Source organism: Paramormyrops kingsleyae, chromosome 11 (genome assembly GCF_048594095.1).
Source record: "Paramormyrops kingsleyae isolate MSU_618 chromosome 11, PKINGS_0.4, whole genome shotgun sequence".
Taxonomy (NCBI): Eukaryota; Metazoa; Chordata; class Actinopteri; order Osteoglossiformes; family Mormyridae; genus Paramormyrops; species Paramormyrops kingsleyae.
This window is the reverse complement of record NC_132807.1, coordinates 3,746,996-3,768,892: the sequence shown is the minus strand read 5'-3', so window position 1 is coordinate 3,768,892 and position 21,897 is coordinate 3,746,996. Positions and strand designations below refer to the sequence as shown.

At 48.8% G+C, this 21,897-nt stretch overlaps 1 protein-coding gene and 1 long non-coding RNA gene across 9 annotated transcripts; one reads left to right on the top strand and one right to left on the bottom strand.

Moving 5' to 3' along the window:
* Positions 1-559: 559 nt before the first annotated feature.
* LOC140593425 (uncharacterized) lies at positions 560-5,465 on the bottom strand. The gene is made up of 3 exons (XR_011993731.1): positions 5,395-5,465; positions 5,048-5,119; positions 560-1,270 (listed from the first exon to the last, which is right to left on the bottom strand). It is a non-coding gene; the product is annotated as an uncharacterized lncRNA (long non-coding RNA).
* On the top strand, positions 4,789-21,736 carry LOC111859370 (uncharacterized). 8 transcript variants are annotated; one of them, XM_072717850.1, is made up of 7 exons: positions 4,789-5,011; positions 5,137-5,217; positions 9,390-9,485; positions 10,366-10,489; positions 15,628-16,896; positions 18,090-18,281; positions 18,654-21,736. In XM_072717850.1, the coding sequence occupies exons 5-7, from the start codon at positions 15,670-15,672 to the stop codon at positions 18,909-18,911; spliced, it is 1,677 nt and encodes a 558-aa protein (XP_072573951.1). In that variant the 5' UTR covers positions 4,789-5,011; positions 5,137-5,217; positions 9,390-9,485; positions 10,366-10,489; positions 15,628-15,669; the 3' UTR covers positions 18,912-21,736. The 8 variants fall into 8 exon arrangements, with proteins under 8 accessions (XP_072573951.1, XP_023697732.1, XP_023697736.1 ...); XM_023841964.2 differs by lacking the exon at positions 4,789-5,011 and having other exon boundaries at positions 5,021-5,217; positions 9,393-9,485; XM_023841968.2 differs by lacking the exon at positions 4,789-5,011 and having other exon boundaries at positions 5,021-5,217; positions 10,366-10,469.
* Positions 21,737-21,897: the final 161 nt, after the last annotated feature.

Sequence of the window (21,897 nt, the reverse complement as noted above, 5' to 3'; positions counted from 1 at the left end):
GCCAGCTGACTGGCTATATTTAGCTGCAGCCCCTGGCCGCTGGCGCATTAACAGTGGCTCCCTGCACGCGGCATCGCGACGGCCCTCCCCTCTAAAACCGTAACAGGCTGACGCAGGGGGGCGGGACGGCTGCCAGGACGTCACGCCGGACACCTGCCCCTGCCGCGGATGTGTCACACACACCACTAAGAGGTCTGCAGTGGGAAGCGATTGGTGTGGAAATAACTTCAGAGCAAGAAATCCCAATCATTCAAGGAGCTCATGGCTCTTCGGTGAGGAGAATGTGCCTGCTTACACACAGGCCAGTGGCCTTTGTACTGTGAGGGCACGGGAGGGGGGGGGGGGGTATTCCACACACAGCTCAGATGGGAATGTGAGGGAGGACCCATGTGCAAAACCAGTACAGACTACAAAAATGGGTATGGACTGCTTTGACTGTGAGTAAGCGTGCAGCGGTCCATGTTTCCTTAAGGAATCAGAAGTGCAGATGATTAAGAATGGAGTGCATTTACTAACGAGCGAGTCCTTTTAACTAACGATGAAAAACAAAGGGCTTATGTGTCTTTAGGAAAACCTTTAGTCTTGATGTTTAAAACTGAAGCAAATCAAACAAGACAGATGGATAGAGCCCATAGTCATCCTGTCCTCTTTGTTATTCCGTTGTAATTATCCAGAGTTTTCTTTCATACCGAGGAGGAGTTAACCCCTTGCGGTCAGAACTGGAATCGCTGGTTGTTCTTGAAATTGGACTTTGAATCCATCCTAAAACATCCAGCTGCCTTCCAAGCTGTCATTTGAAACGTTGAGTTTGTGGGTCAGTAGGGCTCCGCCGCTTCGATGATCTGCAAAGGGCCTCACAAGACCATTAGTGAACTTTAAGCAGCACGCCTGACACTCAGGTGTCCTATCAATTGTTCTCAATGGCGCCCCCGGGTGACACCGCAGGCAAACTGCAGCTTACTTTTACGGTAATAGCTAAGCTGCTGTCACCCTTGGGCACAGATGGACTCGAAGAGGAAATCAAACGGTGGAACGTGCTTGGTGAGCATCCTCTGTGCCCCGCTGTCTCCATTCTGCACTCGTTATCTCCGCATCTGCGGAGCAGAGCAGGACGTGTCTAATAGGGCGAGTGCGTTCGACCGCAGGGGGTCCATCTCTCCTGCTGCACGGCGACTCGGTCGTGGCAGCCAGCTGATGGTAGCGGCTGAAATCACTCATGTGACTAAATGATCTTTCAGACAAGGTCCCTGCGGAGCACAACTCCTTCCAGCTGGAACACAAAGTGTGAAAAGAGATGTAAATAAAGGATTCCAGCTGCCATGACACGCACTGCCCTCACCCAGGCCGGCACTGAGAAGACCAGGCCCCAGAAAAACCTAATGTCACCCCCCCCCCCCAAACTAAAGGTACCATTAGTCACGCGCACACACACATGGCCATAGATGTAGTGTGTGTGTATGAGCGCTGGCATCCCGTACAGAGTGTACTTCCTGTCTCTCAGGGGTCACTGTAACTCAAATCCGACATAAGGTTATTGACAATGGTCAGATGGATGGATGGACAGAGAGAAGCCGAAGCAGGACAGTAGCGCCACCCTGTGGGAGGCTCCTGCCATTACTGCGGAGACGGTGAGTGTGTTTGTCTCTCACAGCTTTCTCACCACAGCGTGAACCTTTTCAGCAGGACATCATCAACCGGACACGGAGGAACATCTGCGAGCCACAGTCTGCCGCCGCACAGTCCGAAGCCCGTGAAGCTCGCTCTGACGGCTTTTGCTGCCAGCTACACCATCCATGCTGGGCCTCGCTCTGACACTCACCACTCGTCTGCAGAAAGGCGCTGGCAAGGGACTCGAAGATCATTCAACAACAGAAAAAAAGACCACCATAAACCTAAATCCTATGCAGGAAACAGCCCGGGACACAGTACAAAGTGAACACTACGCTTCTTGAGGCTCAGAAGTGACTCTGCCGGCCAAATGTGAGCACAGAAAGTCACATGACTCACGCGAAACATGCTGAGTGGATGAGTCACACAGGTTTCCCAGGACACTGACACTAGCAGGCAACATAATGAGCCTCAGGGTCATGAAGTAACTCCCGCAGACTCGCGGTTTCCGTCATGGTGTGTCAGAAATTATTCAGAGCTAACTCCCCCCAGGTACTTTGTGATAAAGCCCAGCTCCCCCCACAAACTCTCCTCAACCTCTTTTTCAAATAAGACACCACTTGGTTCTACTATGGACCAAAGTATGCCTGCATTCCCCTGTTAATACTCTCCACCTTAGCTCAAAGGGTACACCTTACAGAAACTGAGACGTGCATTATGGGAAAAAGCCCCCAGGGGCGAATCAGCTGCTCGGTTAATTTGCCCCGATTAAAAGCTCTGTTTCTGAGCCCACAGAGTTTTCTGCCAGGCAGTTAATACCATGCCTCTGGGCTCAGTGCTGCCTTGAGAATAAAATTAAGAGGTCTGGGTGAAACCGGACTCTTGACAGGGACCCCCATTAGTGGGCTTGAGCCATCCATCGATACGATCTCTCGGCTCCTCCTTTCGGAGGCTCCTTCCAGTCCACTCCGTGCATCCACTCCATCGGGCACGAGTATCCGATTTCGATTTCTGAAACCCAAGAAATCTCCTGCAAATGCTGTTTTATCGTAGCGCAAGGGCCACACACAGGTGCACCGATGACCGTCGGTAGGTCCATCAAAGTCCACGCGTCAGTCAGCGAATTTCGAGTCGAACTGCTTTCTGTGCTCTTCTCAGAAGAGAAGACTTGAAGAAGACTTGAATCCCTTCTGATGTCCCTCAATCTGCAGTAAAGAGTGTGATGTGGCAATGGCAGACTTTCAGGCTGGACTATAAACACCACATCCAGGTCACTCTGATGTCACTGTACAGCTGCGTCCTCCTGAGATATACGTTGCGTCAGAGAGTGTGTCAGGCTCACACAGGCCAGCAGAAGCTGAGACAGATGATGGCTAATCGGTACAGTGACACATCCTGACTGGCTGTTATCCAGCTAAGGCCGGTCCCTCTTTGTTCTGCCTCGTTTGGGCCTCCTGGACCTTCAAAGAGTTTCATCATGGACTCGACACCAGGTGGACGTTAGCTAACTGCTTCGTTCCGTTTTGTCAGCTTCTTGAGCTCTGTGGCATATTCTCCTCAAACACAGTTTTTCATGCTGAAAGTCTACCAGCTACTTATGGGAAGACACAGATATGCAAACATGATACACCAGAGAAAGCACCAATGAGATTTCACTCCCTGTGCCATCATGGCTGCGGTGACGCCGCTGATCCTTAATCTGCTGCCTCGCGTCACAGGGCTTCAAAGAACAAACCGCGATGCCAAAGTAGGCGCCCCCTGATGTCAGCACCCAGATCGCATTCCCCTTCTCATAGACAAGCAAACAGCAGGGGCACCATGATGCCAACCGAAGACTTTGCAGGGACCAGCGGGGGTGCGAGTCACAACAGGGCAAAACTGGTGCCAGAGCCGCAGGCTGCTCTGTCAGCAACCGAGGGACCATTATTACTGGTAGTAATATTTATGTCACCGTTACTGCTGCATCCCAGAAAATACACGTCTCAATGTTCAGACATGACTCAAGCTTTTCCCAGTTCTGAACCCCACACAACACTCACACTAAATTACAGGCTGAGCATGTCGGGACCAGGTGGCCGTACTGTACACTACAAATTACATTCCTATGTTACATATTCAGCTGTAGTAAACTACCTCTGGACTAGTTTATCACTAGGTTGCTGAGACTGAACAGTCACTCTGTTTAGACAATGCTGCCCCCTAGTGGAGTGTAAAATATGAGTCACTTTCACAAGTGACCACAACATGCAACACAGCGGTACCCCCAGGACAGGATGGAGACACGGATGTCAGCGGGACAGTGTGGGTTCAGTCTGCCGGCACCCCTGGGAAGCTGAATGTCGGCCTCCCCAGGCAGAATTTACTGCTGGGGTTCAGCCTGGCCGACGCCCAGCTAGGATAGCACTTAGCTTTGTGGCTAAGGACAGGTTTATAGCTAGTTAAGGATGCACAAATGGCCCTGGCACTGTACCCTTAAGATTCATGCAGTAACAATCGGAGAAGCCGTGCTAAGAGGCCTTAGACCAGGGGTGCCCAACTCCAGTCCTGGAAGGCCAGAGCCCTGCACATTGTTGGGTTTCCCCAAATTCAACTCCTTGTGTCCTCATTCAACTCCTTGTGTTAATTACCACACAGCTCTTGAGCTGAATCATTTATGGTGGAACAAGGGAAAGAACTAAGCTACACAGGACTGGAGTTGGGCACCCCTGCCTTAGACTGTCACTGATGGAGGTAGGGTCGCCACCTTGTGGTAGACTGAAGTTACTACAATAGGTGTGCAGCTTCTCTGAAATATCCAATACATTCGTTAAGAACTCCATAAAAACCGTCAGCTCTAATTTTTCTGCACCCAGAAAACGAGCCTTTAAGCATCACTTACAGTAAACCCCAGGTTTCCTTTGTGAGGTCTGGAGAAACCAAAATCTGTCCTCTCAGGAGACCCGACGGTCAGAGCTGATACAGACTCTTCACCTCTGATCTAGAGACGGCCGTCCAGAGACAGAAACCCCTATTTAAGGCTGTCCTACCATTTACAGTACCCCCTGTTTAAGGTGGCCCTCCCCTCTACTGAGACCTAGGAGGTGGTTTAAGGAGGTATTTGGGGGAGGGGTTGCTACAATGGATTTCATCATTTATGCAACAGCACCCTCTACCGTCGCATTTCAACGGAAAAGTTGATAAGCCGTGATAGTAACGAAATACAAAACGCAAATGAGAGCATTTACGTAGAAAACGCGCCTGAACACGCACTTAGGCGTATATAGATTTTATAACGGGACGACAATATTTCAAATGCAATGTCTGATCATTTCTTGTACTGCATAATGACACCCCTGGGAGTTTAAGTCTGACCAAGTGAAGTTCAGCTAAGATGTCACCTGGGTGCCAGGTGGCGGAAATGCAGGTAAAATAAAAGAAAATGAGTGAAAAAGCCGCTCACCCCGCTTTTGTGCGAGGAGGAGCCCTCTCATACTTCACGCACGTCACCCTTCATCATTGCCTTCCTTCCTTCCTGCAATACACACCAAGGAGAGCTTCGGCTGAAACAAACAGTTTTCATCCGGACAAAACCCACCAGCTTCTCCCCGTAAAAAGCGCCTTTGGAGCCGGGTGAGTTCAAATCATCTTAGCAACTAATCGCTCGGGAAGGGAGTCGATTAAATAGAGACGCTGCCTTACAAAACAGTTCGGTCCGCAGTGATTAAGTAATTAAAAATAATGTTGACGCTGTGGGTTTTTTTAATGTTAGCACATGCATGCGGATATACTGGTACCGTGAGATGATACCTGTCGTTCCCCATGCGCCCTCCTGGCACAAAGCGCGCAGCCCCGAGCGCTGCCCGAGTCGTCAGTCCGTCCGTCATCGTACCGATTGATCACTGATATCCGCAATAAATCGCATCATCAGCCGCCGCTTTTCAGGTTCAACGCCTTTGAACGCCGTTACTGATAGAGCCCTATGCTGCTGCCCAAGTTGAAAGCTTTATTTTCGCAATCGCCTCCTGCCCGCCTTATTAATTATGGAAATAACTGTGATTTGTCTGGAAATTCAGTTTTTTTTTGCCTGCATGCTGGTATGTTTATTTACGTAAAGGCACTCATTGTTAAACACGCGCTGTATAATTACACACATTGTATTCCATTTTAAACTTATGTACACAGGATCTATAGTTCATTCCGGCTCATTAATAATACTGATGAAAGTTCAAATTATGCTACATTTTTCTGAGAATCATTTATATTAGTTAAGGGAGCTGAGCTCGGGGTAGTTTGGAGTTTAAATTAACCCGATGGGCTGTTCATCTTTTCGTTGGCGTTACCAATACATGTCTTGCTGATAATAATGGGTGACATTAGGAATTAATGCATCCTGATCACAGCTGTGGAGACGGGGGAGAGAGAGCAGTGGTATGGCTGCCTGGACCCAGAGCAAACCGGAGTCTTGAGCAAAGTTTCATCCCCTATCCTCACAGTAATACTGCTACCGACTGTTTTTAAAGGGGAGTGTTCTCCTAGGAATGTGAGATTATGGTTAGCCCATCTATCAGTCCATCCCTCTCTACACTGCTTTCTCTGTGCAGGTTCGGGGGGGGGGGGGACCTGGAGCATATCCCAGAATGCACAGGGCACAAGGCCCAGGCACACCCAGAGCACTGTAATGTAAGATATAGGGATGTGATTAATCCTACAATGTTAAAGTTGAAACAGGAGGATTATCTTAAAAAGCATTGTAAAGTACTAAGTGTTGGTACAGTAAAGTGATGCACTCAAATTTACCCAAAGCACAGTGAACATTATTATTATTATTATTATTATTATTATTATTATTAACTTATTGGGTAGCCCTAACTGTGTAGGATGTGAATATTCTATCTCTTGGTGACAATTAATGATTTTTAAAACTTAAATTTTATTTTTAATAATAAGAAATCTAACAAAATACTTACTATTAAGTGCAACAAACTTAGAAAAGTGTGGAATCCCAGGGCAGCGATACCTAATTTGCACCTGTTTTAATGGCTTCCATAAAAATATCCTGGCACAGTGACACCAATTTCAGGCGCACACTGTCCCCCCGCAAAACATTTATTAGCCAGATAAAGTTAAAATAATAATAATAATAAAAAAACGGCTTCTGACAAAATATGGGGATTCGGACCTCATCCCCTCTGAAGTGACATCCCACAAGGGCAGTGAACCAGCTGATTCGACGCGGTCAGGCTCACAATCCATGTCTCAGTGAGTCTCAGTGCATCTCAATGAGTCTTAGTATGTCTCAGAGTGTTGCAGTGTCTCAGTGCTTCTCACTCTGTGTCAATACATCTCATTGCATATCAGCAAGTCTCATTGTGTCTCAGGGGATCTCAGTACATCTAAGAATGTCCGAGTCTCTCAGTGCATCTCAGAACTTCTCAGTGCGTTTAACTGTGTCTCAATGCATTTCAGTGTGTCTCAGTTACAGTCTCTGTGTGTCTCATTGTGCCTTAGTGTGTCTGAGTGCATCTCATTGCATGTCACTGTGCTGTTTGCCAGTCCTCTCTCTGCTCTTCCTTCCTGCAGCTCCACTCCTGACCTCTGCAGTCTTGCTTTTTCCTAACTCGTCGGTTTCTTGTTCCTCTGTCTAGCTTTTCTTTATTTTTCCACTGAATGGCTCGGCTAATTTGGGGGAACTCTAAAGAGCTGCCTTTAGATTCCGGCAGCTACTCAATGCACCCACTGTGACGTCCGGATCCGTGGGAGTCCAACTTGACTTGCCATCACCGGGCTCGAATCTTACTTCACACCGAGTTCACAGAAGTACAGGAAGGAGGGGTCGGGGTGGGGGCAGGGGGCCACATGGTCAGAATATGTCGAACTCCGGCCTCACATTTAGGTAATTCCGGCCTGGAGACTAAGGCGTGCTGCGGTCCAGCCCTGTCATGTCACAGTCTGCTGTTAACATGATTGGACCCCACCTCCCAATCTGCGTACAGAAAACTTCCCAGACCAAGATGGTATCAACTTTCTGATTTCAGCCCAGTAGATGATTAATGTCTGAGCCCTTGGCTGTGTTTTCCTGATGAGTCTGCAGGGGGCGATGGTGAAGGAAACTATTTGAACATATAACTGAACATGTAACATGCAAAAAAAAACTTTAAGTGTTAACAAAAAACAAAGCAAAAAGACAACAAACAGCCACGCGAGAGGCTGGAGAAGAAGGTGAGGTGAACGAGAGATGAAAGTGAAAAGATAAAAGGGGGTGTGGGATAAAGGAAAAGCGGAGATGAAAGCAAATCGAGAGATAAGGACGGAGAAAAAGACAAAGAGGGGAATGAGGGAGAGAGACAGTGGAAGGAGCGGAGGGGGGTAACCATGGAAACGAGGACGGCACAAGAGGAGAGAGAGAGAGACAAAGGGTTTACATGTAAAGAATGAAACTTTAGGGGGAAATAGGTGGAAGAGAGGGGGAGCAGTAAAGCCTGGCCTCACTTCTGCGCTAGTCTTTAGCTTGGCCTAGCGCCCAAAGCTGCCTTTCGTTTGTTTTGTTAAATCTGTGTGTAGATGTTTCCGGAAAAGGAGGTTTAGCATGCAGAACATCGGGAACCTCCATCACTGCTCTGTTTATTTATTAAAACCCCAAGTAACGAAGTAAACAAGTACCAAAAGGCGAGCAGACTGAGGGGCTGGAAACCGACCTTCCCCCGAGTCCCCGCAAACCCTGTACACGCACCTCCCCCCGCCCCCTCACCCCACCCTGATGAGTACACCGTCGTCCAATATCCTGTAAGCCCATTTCTGACAGCGGCACATTTATGTATACGCTCACGCGAAGCTGAAAGGAGGGAGGAATTCATCCGGAAAATGGTTAGGTTGCGTTCATTTCAATAAATAGTTCAAGTGTTTTCCTTGCCGCATACATGCACATATTACATTATAACATAACTTTATATTGTTGTCACTGATGCCATTGGGCGACTCCCTCTGCCCCTCTGATGTAACACATGGATTCAGTCCTTGTTATATCAAGAGGTTGAGATCCGGAATCACTTTAATGATGTTACTAGCCATTGTGTTTGATGTGCAACCCCTCACTCTACTGACACATTACCAATGTAATAGCGCAGCACTGCCAAGTCCCAAGCCATGAAACAGAGAGAGCTGTTTACTGACTATAAAACATTATAAATCAAGCCATCATTTGTCTTATTATCTTTAGTGCGACATCGAAGGTCGCTATCTGATTTACGTTACATAGAAGGTCATCTTAGCATTATCCGAGTGCCAGGTGAGTTACTATAATAAAGGTACAGAGTGGTAAGAATGTAACAATCAAGATGGAGAGTATGAAAATGTCAGTCTTCGTTAAGCTGCAGTACAATAAAAAAGACAGATACCTGTTGCTGCTTCAAATCCTGGGCATCGAAATTCATTTAAAACCTCCTTTAAATGACCGTAATAAAACCCTAACCAGGCTCAGAAATTATGTGTGGTAGGCCTGACCCTAAACTTAACCCTAACCCTAAACCTAACCCAACCCTCCCAGGACTCTGCTGCTCTCCTTCCTTCATAGTTACTTTTTAGTTGTCAAATGGTTCAACGTTCATGACCTCTCCTTATCCAAACCACATCAGAAATCTTTCCCCTAACTGAGCATATTCTCAACTTCTCCTTGAAAAGATTTGAGGTATTTTTGATGTATCGTGCATTTTTATAAACAGCTCTGGAAAAATTGAGACCACTCTATATATATTTTTTTAAATCTGCATTTTTAAATCCTGGCTTAATCCTGGTTCTGCTGGCAGAAGGCTACACTGCTTCCAGGCTCCAGAACTCTAAGACAGCAGTACACAAGGACAAGGTGAAGCAGGAGACCCTGGGAACGACCAGAAACCAGCCAGGTAAAGGCAGAAGCAAGTTTCTAATGCCAGAGATGACTGTTAACTTATCCGACAGTTTCTCATAAATAGGAGGATGACATCAAGTGAATGACTGGGAAACATTAAGTGCAGGTGTGAAGTGCATTGCCAGGATAGTTCATAACAGGCTCCTAGAAGCAGGACTGAAGCCCCATAAAGCAAGGAAGTAGCCCTTCATTAATGAGAAGCAGGGAAGAATGAGGCAGTTTACAAACAAAAGTACAGACGCTCCTCTACTTACGGACTTTCAGACATACGAACGAAGAGGACTGTAAGTCCAAACTGTGTTCACTGGGCTCCTGTTTCCTGTCCGCAACATCAATCTTTATTTCTGCGCGCCAATTCCGCCTAGTATGACTTCTGGCCGCTACTCCCGCCGCGCAGCAGCGTAGCGTGCGGACTCCCAGCATCCCAGTTCTTTATACTTGCGTATACCCTTAAAATGATGTTGAATGACGACTTACAAACATTTCAAATTACGAACGGCCGTTTGAAGCGTATCTCATTCGTAAGTAGAGGAGCGTCTGTATATTTTACTCAGGCGCATACCCATAAATTGAGAAATGAGTGAAACTAAAAATGTTGCTGTGGTCTCTTAATTTTTGCTGTACGTATAAAGTAAACACACACACACACACATGCACACACACACACATGCACACACGCGTTCATACATTCATACATATTTACAAATGTTAGTGATCTCAGGTGGTAGATTGCAGATTGCATATTCAGCCGGTGGGGGGGTGCACTGCTTCAGCTCGCTTTGGCCACGTGATTTGACATGCTTTTACATGACCTTCCTGAGTGTGGCCTGCAGTTCTTTCTCTCTTTTTATAGACAGACTGTCTTTTCTTTTCAGAAATCTGCCCTTTTCCTTCTCAGAGGTCAGGTGGTCATCTTCAGCTCTGGATTCTTCATTTTCTCGAAAATCGGCCGTGAAGCCATTTTCCCACCAGGCCGCTGGTGACTATTCTCCGCTCTCGGTGAGAATGTGATTGATGCATTTAATCGGACATAAAACTGGAGGCAAGATTTCGTGGCTGTGGGAAACCATCATAGACAGTTTGGATAAAAGGATTCGCATCGCCGCTGCCTGGTGTCGTACCTAGTAGTGATTAAGGTGACTGGTCAGATTAAAGTGAGGCAGTTAACTGAGTTAGTTAGTACTTGACTGGTTCCTGCAGTGGAGTGTGTGGTACCTCAGATATTTCAACACCTTCATCTATAGAGAACAAACTGAACAAAGGGCCATTTTGAATTAGACTCTCTTTATTCTTTTGTTGGTCTTTCTTCATTTCCTCCTCTCTGCCTCTGTTTCTCTATCATCCTGTTCTCCCCCCTTTCACTTTCTAGATCACTCCTCCTCTCCCTCTGCCTCTTCCTGTCATCCCCCTTTGTTGAATGCTCTCTCTCTGTCCTCCTCGCTTCCTCTCCAGAGTCTCACGGCTTCTTCCTCATCAGCAGATGATTCTTACTTCCCTATTGTCTCTGCTCATGCTCTCTGTTCCTGTGCAAACTCTTCTTTTTCAGGCAAACATGGCCTTCCCTTTCTCCCATTAACTGAAGGGTTTTCAAATCATCTATACGCATTGCTCGCTGCGTCGCCGACAGGTGCCAGTGAGGGGCAGGGAATTATGGGTAGTCTTTGGTATTATGGGTAGTCACGGCGTGTGTGAGCGGTGGTGCCTGTGCTGATCCCCTTGAGAAATCGTCTCGGAGGTAACTCTGTTTGGAGACGCCATTGCTGATGTTTCAGCCCTACAACCTCTGCACCATCTTAGCTTTCAAAGAATGCAAGCATGAAATGAAAAAGCTTTTTATGGTCCGTGGGGGCAAGTGGACCTACATAGAAAAGCGAACTTTTGCTCTACTCCTCCATCCTGTAGGCGTGGAGCACTATTTTCCAGCACTACATAGGCTAGGTGAAGCATGGAGGGGGGCAGCCTTTAGTTGAAGTGTAGGCTAGGTGAAGCATGGGGGAGCAGCCTTTCGGTGAAGCGTAGGTTAGGTGAAGCATGGGAGGGCAGCCTTTAGGTGAAGCGTAGGCAGCCATGTTTGGTCTTTGGTTTAGTACTGAGGAGTGAACAACCTGCGTCAATGTGAGCCTTTAGTGCTGGGTATCTGTCTGGCGTGACCTGGCATGTGAGGTTCTCCACCTGTCAGTTGCTGTGAAGGTGGGATCTCGAGGTCAGTAGCAGTGACGACCGACCAAGAGAGGATGGCCGCACCTGTGTGTCGGTGCCTCGCTGTGTGCGTGCACCCAGCCGCACGGCAAATGTAGTCTCTTGTGCCATCAGAATGGTGTGTCACCCTGTGATTTTCCCTGTGAGGTATCGCTCCCTCTGTGTGGGGGTCCATGTCACATCCGGAGTTTAGAGTCTGGTGATCCAACGCGTTTGGCCGCGCTAACGCTAGCAGCGCTAATGCTAGCAGCGCTGAGGCGGCCCCTTGGCCACCTGCTGGTCCCCGTCTCCTGCTCTGCAGGTTCCGCTCACGCATGGTCTCCTCCTGTTAGATCTGGGAGAGAGTGAGTCGGCTTAATGTCAGAACCTGCCTGTCCCCAGACACCCCATCTGCATCACACACAACCCCCCGCCCCCCCCACCTGCCAACATCTGAGAACTTTCTGAAACATGCTGGGAGGACCCAGGTGGAGCTGCGAAGCCCCTCTCCCCCTCCCAGCCAGTAGTTCTGGGGTGCTTTTTGAAGATGGGAGCCCCTTCCTTTCTGACTTACGTTTTCTCTCATTTCGCCCTGACTGTTGTTTTATGCACGCCTCCCTGGTTTCTTCCTTCCTTCCTTTGTGTCTTATCTCTCCCTTTTTCCCTCCTCTGTCTGTTCGTCTCCTGACCCCTTGCTATTGGGAGGCCTCTCCTTTAGACGCACTTTTACCTGTTACAGCTCACAAGGATCTGGAAGTTTACTAGTTAAATTCTTCCGCCATTTCCCTTTTCCTCTCTCTCTCTCTCTCTCTCTCTCCCCCCCCCCCCCTTTCTCTTGTCTCTGCACCCTGCCTCTCACTTGCTGATGGACTCTTTTTTTATTATTATTATTTTCACACTCCCCATCCCCCTTTCCCTTCTCCTCTTCCCCTCTGCCTGTCCCCATCCCCCGCTCAGCACCGTACCTCCCTTCCCTGCCTTCTATTTTTCTCTTTTTGACCTCCTCTGTTCTCTGGCTCCTGCTCTCCCTCCCTCGTTTTTTTCGTCGTCCTGTCTTCCTTTTCACAGCATTCCTCCCCCCACAATCTCCCTGCCCCCACCTCTGTCTTTCTCCATCTCCCTCCCTCTACATCTCATTCTGTCTTTCTTCACATCAGTCACCCTCATTCCCCCTCTCTCTCCCATCTCCACATCTCTCTCTCTCTCCTTTACATCTCTCATTTGTCTTTCCTCGTTCTGTCTCTCCCTCTGCTTTTTAAATGTTCTGTCTTTCATCTCTCATTGCTTTTTTTAACCACATTTCCGTCTGAGGACTGTGTGGATTTTCTTGACATCAGCTGAACGTTTGTCTTTGAGCCCAACATCACAGATACGCGTTTGACAGTTCAGCACTAATAGACAGACTTGCAATAAAGGTGCGTTCAGATGCGCTCTGATCCTGTGTGTGTGTGTGTGTGTGTGTGTCTGTGTGTGAGAGAGAGACAGAGAGACAGAGAAAATCATTAAATGTATTTCTAATGTAGGGGGGAATGAGAAGAACTGTGTGTGTGGGTCTGTCCGCCAACCTGTGTGTGTGTGAGGGTCAAATAATAGGAGGAACATTTGTCTGCGTGTCTGTGCATGAGTATGTGTACATGACAGAAAGTGACAGAGGATGGCTGAACAGAGAGAGGGAGAGAGGGGATGGAAATGAACTGAGAGAGAGAAAGAGGGGATGGGAATGAACTGAGAGAGGTAGTAAAGGGATGGGAATGAACTGAGAGAGGGATTGAGGGGATAGGAATGAACTGAGAGAGGGAATGAGGGGATGGGAATGAACAGAGAGGGAGAGAAGGGATGGAAATGAAATGAGAGAGGGAGAGAAGGGATGGAAATGAACTGAGAGAGGGAGAGAAGGGATGGAAATGAACTGAGAGAGGGAGAGAAGGGATGGGAATGAACTGAGAGAGTGAGAGAAGGGATGGGAATGAACTGAGGGAGTGAAGGGATGGGAATGAACTGAGAGAGGGAGAGAAGGGATGGGAATAAACAGAGAGGGGATGGGAATGAACTGAGAGGGAGAGAGGGGATGGGAATGAACTGAGAGGGAGAGATGGGATGGGAATGAACTGAGAGAGGGGATGGGAATGAACTGAAAGAGGGAGAGGAAGAAGGGGTGGGACTGAACTGAGAAGGAGAGAAATGGGGTGGAATTAACAGAGGGACAGAAAGAGGGGATGGGAATGACCTGAGAGAGGAAGAGAAAGAGGGGCTGGGAATAAACTGAATGGAGGGAGAGAAAGAGGGGATAGGAATGACCCAAGAGAGGGAGTGAAAGAAGGGATGGCAACGAACTGTGAAAGGGTGAGAAAGAGGGAATGGGAATGAAATGCGACACAGAAAAACAAGTTGATTGCAAAGGGAACAGCAGGCAGCTCCGGTAGCAGTAGGAGGAGGGGTCTGACCTCAAAGGATCCTCCCCCTCATCTAAAGCAGACAAACGGGAGATTTTCTAGGGCAGGCTTTCCACAGTATTGTCGATGGCTGATAAATCCTGAATCTTCTGAATGATCACTTCAGAGCCAGTGAGTCCGTGAGTTCTCTGCTTGACCCTAACCACGTTTCCTGTCTCGGAGGCTGGGTGGTTGTTGTTTCTATAGATGTGGGAAGCCCCCCCCCCCTCTTATTCCTCTTCCTCCCTGTCTTTCTGTTCTGCTGACTGTCATTCTGTGGTGTGGCTCCTCTCCCACTGCCACCCTGCAGTCTCCTTCATTGTTCTGCTCCTCCCCATTACTTTCCTCTCTCATTCCTTTCATCCTGTCCCCTCCCATCTTTTCCTGACCTCCCTTTTTTCATCTCTCTTTCTAGCTACTTGAAAACAGTGATCATACACCACACAAGGTTGAGGTGTTGGGGCAGCACCAAGATGCGTGTGGCTTTGTCCCCATCACTGGTCTGTTTGTCCCTCTAGACAGAAATCCATGCCAGGCGCTGAGAACAGGTCCTGTTTGTTATTTTAGGTGAGTACATACAGGTGGATAAATTTCAACTGTATTCTTCTCGCAGGTCTCCTTAGCTTTTACCTAAAAAGATCCAGGTTTCATTCAGTGTCATTCAGGGTCAGGTATTTCTGAAGGGTCCTTGATCCAGGTGCATGCTGGGGTTTCAGTCTACAGCCTCAGTTGCTGGGTTACCACCTGATGACTTGGGCAGTGTCCTGACAGACTGAATGGGTCCCCATAAGGGTCAGCCGTGTATTTAGTGTTTCAGAGGCTCTCCCTGTGGTGGTGTGTGGCTCATCTGGCTAAGCCTCTGTGCCTGTGATCAGAAGGTTGCTGGTTTGAGCCCCATCCTCGGCAGAATAGTCATATGTCCAGGGGCCCGTGAGCACAGCCGTTAACCTCCAGCTCAGGGGGGTGCTGCACGCTGGTCAACCCTGTGCTATGACCACTAACCTTGAATTTCCCCCCATGGGTTGGTAAAGTATTGCTGTTCTATTCTGTTGTCACACTGTGGTGTTTAATGAGGCCAGGCTGGCAGGACCATGGGCTTTCTGTGGAAGTCATGTCATTTCCTGCTTTCTCTTCTTATGGAGCATGCTGGAAAAGGAAACTTGGCACTCAGAGAGCACCCCTGCCTCTGGCCCCGTGGCCTCACGTGAGTCCTCTGCCCCGCCTGCTGGGGTAGGATGTGTGCAGAGCCTTTGCGCAAGTGGCTTATCTACCCTTGAGGGAACAGTTGAGTGGGGCAGACAGGGGGGTGATGTTGGCAGGTCAGGATCAAACAGGAAGTCCACTTCCTGATCATGCAGACGAGGGTACAAAGAATACATGGGCATCCTCTGCCCTGTGCCATTGTCACCATAAAATAGTGAGTCAGATATGAGGAAACATTTTATTTCACTTGCTTGTTTTAATGACGCATTTAAGAGATGGTAAGGTATGGAGGCCTTGTTTTAATGTTAGCATGTGCTCTTTTAGGAGGACGGACGCAGGGTCCTGGTTACATGTAGCCTGGACCCGATGGACCAGCATCCAGAGGCAGCCACGCAGACAGAACCGGTGGTGGTTCTGTCTCTGGCCCAGGCAGCCATACTGGGCCTCATCTCCCAGAATGGTGTCTTCGGTGCCACCATCGCGCCCAATGCCTTCTATTTGGGTGGGGCCAAGGAGAGTCCCTCCCACCCTGTGGATGACGCAGAGTACGAGTACGCCGATCAGCTGATCGGGGCCAACGGGGACTACCTGGACGAGTGCTTGGGGAATGGGAATCCATCTCCATGCCAGCGGAGATGGAGGCCAGGTCCCCATGTGAAAGGAGAGGGAATGACGTCCACTCTTTCCACATGCGTCCATAGGCTGGTCAGAAGCCCCGCCCTTAGGGAGGGACTCCAACTGGCTGATCCTTCGTACCATGTGGACCTTCTGAACAAGGAGAGGTCAAGAAACAGCCGGCCCAGCTGTCAAAGTGAGGCAAGCGGCCAACAGGCAGGTGCCCAGGCCTCAGAGCGGGACATGGGCGGCCAGAAGGAAGAAAGGCATGATGGGAAGGGTGAAGTCAGGGGTGGGCGGGGGATTGAGGCCAGGGAGGAGGCGGGGATCCTGAGGTTTGGCCAGGCTTCTCATGGGTCCGGCAGGGTGGCGCAGGTGGACCGACTGGACGTCAACGTGCAGATCGATGAGTCGTACTGCGTGGACGTGGGCGGTGGCCTCCGGCGCTGGAAGTGCCGCCTGTGTGACAAGTCGTACACCTCCAAGTACAACCTGGTGACACACATTCTGGGCCACAGCGGCATCAAGCCACATGGTTGCCCGCACTGCGGCAAGCTCTTCAAGCAGCCGAGCCATTTGCAGACGCACCTGCTGACGCACCAGGGTGCGCGGCCGCACCGCTGCGCCGTCTGCCAGAGGGCCTTCACCCAGACCAGCCACCTGAAGCGCCACATGCTGCAGCACAGTGATGTCAAGCCCTACAGCTGCCGTTACTGCGCACGCGGCTTTGCCTACCCCAGTGAGCTGCGGGTGCACGAGGCCAAGCACGCCAGCCACGCCCACTCCGCAGGGCACCGGCCTGCCCACCGGGAGGCCACCTCCCACCAGTGTTCCCAGTGCCGACGGGCCTCTACCTGCCGCAGCCAGCTGCAGGCCCACCTAGCCAAGCACGTGACCATGCGGCCCTATGCCTGCTCTGACTGCGGCAGCGAGTTTGCCCAGCTCCACCACCTCAAGCAGCACGCACTGACGCACAAGGTACCAGTCTTCCCCTGCAGATGTGTGACTGTGCAATCCTGACATGTGTCTGCATGATCCTAGCATGTGTCTGCATGATACTAGTGTGTGACTGTCTGACGCGAGTGAGTGACTGTGTGACGCGAGTGAGTGACTGTTGCTCCTCACGTGTCACGGTGAGATATTTGCATGTGATTAGGTGATCCCAGCATGTGACTCCGATGCTAGTATGTCTGCATGATCCTAACATGTGACTACAAAATGTTAGCATGATCCTAGCATGTGACTGTGTGATCCCCGCATGTGACTACGTCATCCTAGTGTGTGTCCATGTGATCCTGGCATGTGTCCATATGATCCTAATGTGTGTCTGTGTGGTCCTAGCCTGTGATCCTAGAATTTCACTGCAAGATTCTAGCGCATGACTGCATGATCCTCACATCACTGTGTAATCCTAGCATATGACTCTGTGATCCTCGTGACTGCATGACCTTATCATGTGTCTGGTTGATGCTCACATGTGACTGCATCATCCTGCTGTGCATCTGCATGATCCTAGGGTGTATCTGTGTGATCTGAGTGTGTAACTGTGTGATCCTAGTATGTGTCTACATAGTTCTAGCATGTGACTATGATCCTAGTGTGTAACTGCATGATCCTAGCATGTGACTGCTTGATCTTAGCATATGACTGTGATCCTAGCATGCAACTGCCTCTCCTTGACCTTCACTGAGTGAAGAGACTTAGTTTTATCTCTCAATCAGGCCAGGAACTGTTTCAGGTTACCAAGCAAGCCTCTCCAGACCCTCCTAAGTGATTTCATCCATCATCTTAAATTGCAGGGATTCATCTTGTTTCTTTGACCAAATCTTCAGTAAACATAGACTATTTAAGGTTTCCTACGGTGTGTTTGACTCAAACCTGCTCTCATTAGTATGTTTTGAATCAAACATACAGGAATCCAACACTAGGTGGAGCTGCAGCGACCACCATCTGGAAATGGCTCAACCGATAAGGTGCCTGGTCCTCAGCACACAGTTTATTCGCCTCCAGTTTCTGTAGAAACGTTCAAATTGCCCTTCAGTTTTGTGGTTGCTAAGGTAATCTGAACATCACAGAATGAGCATTACAAAGCACATGAGGAGCACATGGTCGGGAAACAGATGGAAATGGTGATTCCCTCCAGTAACGTGCCCCATCTTTTGCTTTGTCAGGTGAACAAGGGGTTCAAATGTGACGTGTGCTCGCGCGAGTTCACGCTGTCCGCCAACCTGAAGAGACACATGCTGATCCACACCAGTGTGCGGCCCTATCAGTGCCATGTCTGCTTCAAGACCTTCGTCCAGAAGCAGACCCTCAAGACTCACATGATCGTGCACCTTCCTGTCAAGCCCTTCAAATGTAAGGTGAGTCTGCTCACTCCAGGGAGAGACTAACAGCCTCTGAGGGCAGGAATTTCTTACACAGGAATTCACCGTAGTCGCTTGGAAGACTAAACATCATTATTTGATGGCCATTGATACAAGAACAAAGTAAGCCTCATTATCAGCTAATCAAAGATGGCAACTGTCTTTCCCATCTATGTTTGCGGTCCATCTCTGAAGCTGCCACTCCATCCGGCTATGTCCATATGAACACACCGCCACCATCGCTGTCATCCCGTAATATTCTTGGTACCTCGATATCAAGGTGGTCGTGCGAGACCTGAGCTGGGTACGGTAAAGCATCAGCGGAGTATAAGCGTGCCATGTGAGCGGAGTGTATCCTTTGGTCTCCAGGTGTGTGGAAAGTCCTTCAACCGCATGTACAACCTGCTAGGTCACATGCATCTCCACGCGGGCAGCAGGCCCTTCAAGTGCCCCTACTGCTCCAGCAAGTTCAACCTGAAGGGGAACCTCAGCAGGCACATGAAGATCAAGCATGGTGTTATGGATGCTCCCCCGGAGGTGCTGGGTGAAGAACAGCGCCCCCTGCCTGACAGCCCACACACAACTTCTCTGTCTGCCCCCCGTTCCTGTCGTTTTCAGCACCTGTGATGTTCCACGACCCACGTTCCCTGCTATGCCTTGCTTTCCTGCCCCAGCCATTAGCTTATGTGCATCTGTGTTTTCATGTCTCAAGGGGACAAATCGTGAAGATAAATTGTAGGAGAGGTTTATCGGTTTAAATCGCTTTTTGTGGTTTGCTGGAACATTACAGTGCGATGGGAGCCAGAGGGAAGTCCTCACAGGCAGAGCTACGCCTAACGCATGTGTGCGCAGATAGACTGGGCTGATTGGCCCAGGAAAGCGACAACCCAAAGTGGATAAAGATTAGTTGAAGGTGGGTGGATGGAGGGACATTGGGAGAGTGTGTGCACTAATGGTTAGGTCTGGGAGCTGGAGTTTACAGTAGGAGAAAATGGGCTAACTAGCCTTCTGCTGTGTGGAACCTGAAATTAGCTCCACCTTGTAACGTTGCTTTGCCTTCAGAAGGCCATGTCTATGAAGGGACAGGAGAGTCTCACCAGCGCTGCTGCTGAAAGCTTCCCCTCGAAGCCAGCTGAGGCTGCGTGAAGAAGAAACACCAGGATGGTGTGGTGATGACGAGGAATGATTGAAAGGGTGTATCTGAAATATTCCTCCATGGTCTGCGGTGGTGGTTTTTTTGGGTGTGTTCAGGGTTTCTGCAGTGACGGAACTGGACTGTTTTCAGGGAAGATGGACGGTGAGATGTGAAGCAGCGTGACCTGTCTCGGCAGAATGAGGTCTGCCGTGTGACCTGTGCTTGAGATCGCGCTTCTGCGAGGTAGGCGCTGACTCAGGCCTGACACCACAGTGCGCTCTCCACTCCCCAGCTCCTGTAGATACCCAGCAGAAGAATATTTCTTAATTTTGCTACAGAAGTTCAGCGAGAACAGCCTCAGTGTGGATACACATGTCTTGGGTGCATCAGTGCGTGTCCTTGTAGTGTTTTGCTGGCCTTGTCTCTGTCGCCTTGTGCGTATTTCACATTTATCAGATATCATGAATTCCTGATTTTGGCTGGATATTGAATTACTGTTTTGCTTCCCAGCATAATGGATTTCTGCTTTGCTCTAACTGAGGTGGACTCGCCTGGGTAAACAAGCTTTCACATTCTGACGCAGAGCTGTGTTTTTCCGTGAGGTTCATTTTTTTGAGGTTCAGATGACACCCAGCTGGTGGGGGGTGGGGTGGGGCAGACATTTATATAACAATTCCTAGTTGAGTTTCATAATAACAGCTTTAGACACAAAACTAGTATTTCATTTACATTCCTTGTTTGATCTGATGAAATGTTCAGTTGTAAGAACCTTTGCAGATTGCTGCCCTCCCCGTACCAGCAAACCGTGAAGGTGTGCCTGCCTGGACACACTGATGTGTCAGTCCTGTGACAGCCCCCACCCCCTCCAATATTTTGTGGTGAGTGCTGCCCCCTGTTGGAGCAGAACCAGAACAGCTAGATTCATGCTGGCCAAATGTTAAAACATGTTTCATGATGCAAACTGTCCCCAGAAATGGAAAAAGTGTCTGTCTCCTATTTTTTACAAACATTTCTTTAAAGACTCACACCATGAGCCCTGGGCAGTAAATATATTCTTTTTATAATGAATGTGTACTTGCTCATGGTAGGGAGGCTGCACACAGCCCCACGCATCACTTCCTCACGCATCACTTCCTCATGCATCACTTCCTGTGACACCAAATAAACTAATGTGTGGTTGGTGGCGACCAACTGCCCATCCTTGCATCACCTACACCCAAACTTCATTGCTTTGAGCCTCAAACACTACACACTGCTGCCATTAGTAATTAGCATTCTTGACACTAGCAGCCCAATAAAAGCTCTCGTTAGCTGGTCAGATGAAGTCTGTTATCGCCCTGTCCTTTTGGGTGTGATGGGTTGACACTGGAGGCTGGGTTGCCATCTCAGCATAAAGACCCTTGGTGTGAACTGAGTGATCACTCTTTGGGTGTTTTTCAGAAAGCTATTTCTTCAGAAATGTGTGAATATGCCTATTCAGTCTTAAAAAGAGCATATGCATATCGCCAGGCAGAATATCTTGCTGTTAGGCAGCATCTTACCTACCCTGGATAAATGTTGACAAATCATTTAAAATATTTGAATAAATTAGTCATTTGCTCCAGACCTCAGAGGTAAATGATGGGTGATATTTCAGCAGATGTTGCATTTATTTCTTGACGGAAATGCTGAGTACTGAGGCAGCCGGGAGGCGGCAGCGGGAGCTGATGGGGTCTGTGTGAGGCCTGTGGGTGGGGGGGGGTGTTAGACACACTGTTCTTAGAGGTCATGGAGAGGGTGGATAACTTGCTGTTTCTTCAGTTCACTGTTACTTCTGATTGGTTTTATTTCAAACTGAATGGGACCCTCAAAGCCGACACCCCCCGCCCCCCGCCATCGTACTCCGTCAGACGAAGACCCACCGTTCCTGATTCACTTGGCATCCTGCAATGACTGTCAGAAGGCTTCCAAAATGCCACCCACCCGCAGCTCCCTGAACTACTGTCAGACGCCGTGGGTCTGTTTGACACTCACCTCAGTGTAATATGTGCTTTTTAAACTCCTTCAGTGGCTTTGTAGAATTTTTTTTTACATTTAATCTTTCTTTGGGTCTAATCCTGTGCACAGAAATGGCTGGAGGTATGTGAATTTTCCAAACAGTGAAATGTTCTTATTTTGGTTCCTAAATCCAATAATACTTTGACAGTAACCACAATGTGTAACTATGTGCTGTGATAAACCTGTTCTTTTTAGTGTTGGTTCTTCAATAGTATAAAACCAAGTGTTAATGTGTCTCAAGTAAATCCAAAAAGTATTTCCCTGTCCTTGAAGCCCAAGATATTTTGCAGTAGTAGTTGATTTCCTCAGGAGCGGTTCTCGGGAACACAATCATGCTAAAACACATCTAACACCTCAGGGGTCTGCAGAAAATAACTCAGACACAAAAATTAGACCCTGTTTAGTTACCCGGGTAACCAGGTCATGTGAGTGGGGGGGAAA

Bases quoted from the DNA above. Each gene is read 5' to 3' on its own strand.
- LOC111859370 (XM_023841963.1), top strand. From the start codon at position 15,170: ATGAGGCCAGGCTGGCAGGACCATGGGCTTTCTGTGGAAGTCATGTCA. The intron at 15,305-15,627 runs GTGAGTCCTCTG...GTGCTCTTTTAG, and splicing joins CTCTGGCCCCGTGGCCTCAC to GAGGACGGACGCAGGGTCCT. The intron at 16,897-18,089 runs GTACCAGTCTTC...TTGCTTTGTCAG, and splicing joins AGCACGCACTGACGCACAAG to GTGAACAAGGGGTTCAAATG.